Genomic DNA, 4,362 nt, shown 5'->3' with positions numbered 1-4,362 from the left:
TTTTTGCTTATTTTTATAATTACAGTACATAAATGATAAAGTAAAGTTGTTGCTAACATTTTTGTTTGTCCATTGAATAATCAAATAATGAACTCATAGTTTCCACTGTAAGTAATTTGAGGGGCATGTTAAGCTCATGCTGGCACAGACTAATTTCAGTATGTAAAATCATTTAATCTTGTCGTCCGTACACAAAATCTCCCCTCTGGATTTATTTTTCCAGGGTGAACGGATCTGCAGCCATGACAACTTCCACCCCGCTTCATTCCCTCACCGAGCCCCCCCACATGGTGTCACACCTCTCCACAGACAGCGAGGATGAGCTGTGAGCAAAGACACATTTAAAACTATTCAGACAAAGTGCTTATATTCAAATAATAAAGAAGTGAGACAGTTAATTATCTTCATTTGTAACGTGCTGTGAAGTGCGTCTGAATCACATCCTCATCGCCTGCTCAACATGAATAACAATAACACTGAAGAGTGAGTGTGATTATGGAATCACCAAGCGTTTGGGTGAATCCCTTGTTATTAAACTGTTTCCCCTTGATGTAACTTTAAAGTAATTTCCGAAAGGCCTATCAAATGTGCTAATTAATAATTTTCCAGGGAGAACAACAAAAAAAAGAGAAAGGAGAAAAAAGAGAAGAAAGAGAAGAAAGCGTAATTGCGTTATATTACAAACCGTAAAGCAAATGTTTCTTTAAAAAAAAGAAAATACTTCACAGTATGTACAGTATGCTGTAATGTATTGATGTGTGTTACAGAAAGAAGGAGATGGAGAACAAGGAAACGGAAGAAAAGGAGGCAAAGGAAAAAGAAGAGAGGGAAAAGGAGAAGGAGAAGGAGAAGGAGAAGGAAAAGGAAAAAGAGAAAGAAAAGGAAAAGGACAAAGACAAGTGAGTGCATACTGTAATTCAGAGTGACTTCCTCAGGGCAATTCTTTCACTTTCATATATTTATTGCACACTTTCTATCTCTCGTTCTATAGGCCCAAAGAGTTATTCGTCATCAATCCTGCTGGGAATTTGTATTACAACTGGTTGTTCATCATCACACTACCAGTCATGTACAACTGGACCATGATCATAGCCAGGTGATTTCTATGAATCAGAGATTCTTTTCAAACACTGCAAATTTCCCTGCAGGTCAAAGAGTCACACGATTCAATTCAGCTCAATTAAGTGTTCTCTGTGTCATATTGTGTCATATATTCAAGCTGTTACATATCATTGCAATTTTAGCACCAACTTTCTGCAGAGAAATACCTTTGTTCTTCCAAAAGCTGGAAGAAAGTTCTTCATGTGAATACACAGAGAAATGTACAAAACACATTTACTGCCAATGTTTTCTTCTCCTGGAATCAGGGCTTGCTTTGAGGAGCTGCAGCATAACTACATAATCTACTGGGTTCTTCTGGACTACACCTCAGACATCATCTATCTGGCTGATATGTTCTTCAGGACCAGAACAGGTGAACAGCTGACCTGAGCCTCCCAATCAGAATCTGTAAAATATTGGCTGCTCCTGATAACGATAATGCATGTAAAGTTCCAGTTTATTGTCAGATAGATTGAAAAGTACAGTTGTAGATTCAAACGAAATGACATACACCTGCTCTGGCTCTTTTATCTCTTAGAAACACAATTAAGAACATAACTGAGTCTAAAGCTCAGTGATCAATAATATGAAGCTCCAGCAGTCTGAGTGGATCACATCAAGATGTGGATAGAAAATAGCCTCTTTGTGTTATTGTCCCACTGCAGCTCCACAAGGAAATACTGTCAGGGGAAACACAAAGAAGACCTTCTGAGTAAAAATATATCCAATTCATTTGACTAATTGGACTATTGAAGTCTCAGATTAGCTTCTGCTGAAAATGCATTTTTGCACATGCAGAAACAAAAATAATCTTTTCAGGCATACATTAGGAAGATATTGTGTGACAGATGAACAGGAACATTGATTACAGCGACCATGTGTGTTGCAATAAGGTAGTGCGAACTAACCCTTTAATTTAAAACCATCAGATACAACATATTTATCCTTTTTTGGACATAATGTGCCATTGTTTCATAAATCTGAATCACAATAGATTTGATTATTTTGTGACACTGATCAACAGAAAAAAACATAAAATTACAATGTGAGAAACATTCTTTACAAATTGTTTTAAATCATGTGCACGTTTACAACAATCAATTGCATGCATTCTGACGTTCCTTTTTACATGAAAGGCCAGGTTTTTAAAAGTTATCTGATAATATGAACTTCCATGATGATCATCTGTATATAATCAAGTTTTTTGCAATAACAGGGAATACCTTTGATCTTAATTCAAACCTGTCTCTCTGATTTTTACTTTCACTGATGAAAAATAAAACTTGAACTTATTGTATCCTTAAACCTTCTTCCTCTTTGAATGCAGGTTACCTTGAGCAAGGCCTGATGGTGAAAGATAAGAAACTGCTACGTGATCGCTACATCAACAGCTTCCAGTTTCGTCTTGATTTTATCTCCATGCTGCCCACTGACTTCCTCTATTTCTTCCTCGGCCTCGACTACCCAGAGATCCGCATCAACAAACTGCTGAGAATCAGCCGCTTGATGGAGTTCTTCACGAGGACAGAAACTAAAACCAACTACCCCAACATCTTCCGCATCGGAAACTTGATCATGTACATCCTCATTATCATCCACTGGAATGCTTGCTTCTACTTCTCTTTCTCCAAATACATTGGTTTTGGTGCTGATGACTGGGTTTACCCGGCTCTGGATGATCCTGATCAGCCTGCGTTTGGGGAGTTTGGTAGGAAGTATTCGTTCAGCCTCTACTGGTCCACACTGACCCTGACTACCATCGGGGAAACGCCACCACCAGCACTGGACTCTGAATTTATCTTCCATGTGGTTGACTTTTTAGTGGGGGTCTTGATCTTTGCCACCATTGTAGGAAACATTGCAACCATGATCTCCAATATGAACGCTGCCCAAGCTCAGTTTCAGTCCCGAATCGACAACATCAAGCAGTACATGCAGGTAGACCTCTTTTCCACTCAAATAATTGGAACAAAACAGTCTGTTCCTTGATAATACGTTGAAAGTGTGTGTTGTCCTTTCATTCACAGGTCCGAAAGGTTGACAAGGTTCTCGAGTTGCGAGTTATTAAGTGGTTTGATTATCTGTGGAATAACGGCAAAGCACAGGACGAAAGAGAGGTCCTGCGGTATCTTCCGGACAAGCTCAAGGCTGAGATCGCCATCCAAGTCCACATGGACACGCTCAAGAAAGTTCGTATTTTTGCAGACTGTGAGGCTGGCCTACTGATCGAGCTGGTACTCAAGCTGCAGCCACAGGTGTTCAGTCCTGGAGACTACATCTGCAAAAAGGGCGATATCGGCCGTGAGATGTACATCATCAAGGATGGAAAACTTGCAGTCGTTGCTGATGACGGCGTCACACAGTTTGTCGTGTTGGGAAGTGGCAGCTATTTTGGTGAGATTAGTATTCTCAATATTAAAGGCAGCAAAGCAGGCAACCGGCGAACGGCAAACATCCGCAGCATCGGATACTCTGACCTCTTCTGCCTGTACAAGGATGACCTGATGGAGTCACTGCTAGAGTACCCGGATGCCAAAGGCATGCTGGAGGACAAAGGCCGGGAGATCCTGATGAGAGATAATCTGATAGATTTGGACCCAGCTAACATCATGCCTGAGGCCAAGGAGCTGGAGGAGAACGTCAACAAATTGTACAACACGATGGAGCTGATGCAATTCAAGCTTAAGAAGATCCTGGGAAAATACAAGAACACTGACAAGGCTCTGAGACATCGCATCGCAGATCTGGAGCACCTCACAGGAGAGGAGGTGGAAGACGAGGATGAAGAGGAAGAAGAGATGAAAAGGGAAGAGAAAGAGGTGGAAGCAGAAAGGAAGGATAAAGAAAAAGAGGAAAAGGGCGAGGAGATAAAAGAAGGCAAAGAAGAAGGTGAAGAGGAAGAGGAAAAGAAGGAAGAGGCAAAAGAGGAGGAGGAAAAATAAACCATAGTTTCTGCAAAACACTAAAAGCATTTTCATAAAGACATCTTACTGGACTTTCTTCTTAAACACTGTAAAAGACACTAGAGACCGGCTGAAATACCGACTGGAACTTGTCTTTAAATATCACCATTGTATATAATAAAATGAACAACAGTAATTCTATGGACACATTTAGCCAATGACAATATTGATATTCAATTTAAATAAAATATTGGCTTCAATTGTCCTATTCATTATGATTTCCATGACTAGGTCCAGACCTCAGTCTGGCAGAAACCTGGCTTGAACAGAGTAATTCTAAGGCGTCTTGCAATTATAA

The 4,362-nt window shown here is 40.1% G+C and overlaps 1 protein-coding gene across 1 annotated transcript; it reads left to right on the top strand.

The window, feature by feature from the left end:
* The first annotated feature begins 242 nt into the window (after nucleotides 1-242).
* On the top strand, nucleotides 243-4,043 carry cnga1a (cyclic nucleotide gated channel subunit alpha 1a). The gene is made up of 7 exons (XM_034530174.1): nucleotides 243-325; nucleotides 427-483; nucleotides 768-899; nucleotides 992-1,096; nucleotides 1,368-1,474; nucleotides 2,429-3,039; nucleotides 3,129-4,043. The coding sequence occupies exons 1-7, from the start codon at nucleotides 243-245 to the stop codon at nucleotides 4,041-4,043; spliced, it is 2,010 nt and encodes a 669-aa protein (XP_034386065.1).
* The last annotated feature ends 319 nt before the right edge of the window (nucleotides 4,044-4,362 follow it).

This window comes from Cyclopterus lumpus, chromosome 1 (genome assembly GCF_009769545.1).
Source record: "Cyclopterus lumpus isolate fCycLum1 chromosome 1, fCycLum1.pri, whole genome shotgun sequence".
Taxonomy (NCBI): Eukaryota; Metazoa; Chordata; class Actinopteri; order Perciformes; family Cyclopteridae; genus Cyclopterus; species Cyclopterus lumpus.
The sequence above is the reverse complement of the archived record's forward strand: the minus strand, read 5'-3'. Positions and strand labels throughout refer to the sequence as shown.

Bases quoted from the DNA above. Each gene is read 5' to 3' on its own strand.
- cnga1a (XM_034530174.1), top strand. From the start codon at position 243: ATGACAACTTCCACCCCGCTTCATTCCCTCACCGAGCCCCCCCACATG. The intron at 326-426 runs GTGAGCAAAGAC...CGTGCTGTGAAG, and splicing joins ACAGACAGCGAGGATGAGCT to TGCGTCTGAATCACATCCTC. The intron at 1,475-2,428 runs GTGAACAGCTGA...CTTTGAATGCAG, and splicing joins GTTCTTCAGGACCAGAACAG to GTTACCTTGAGCAAGGCCTG.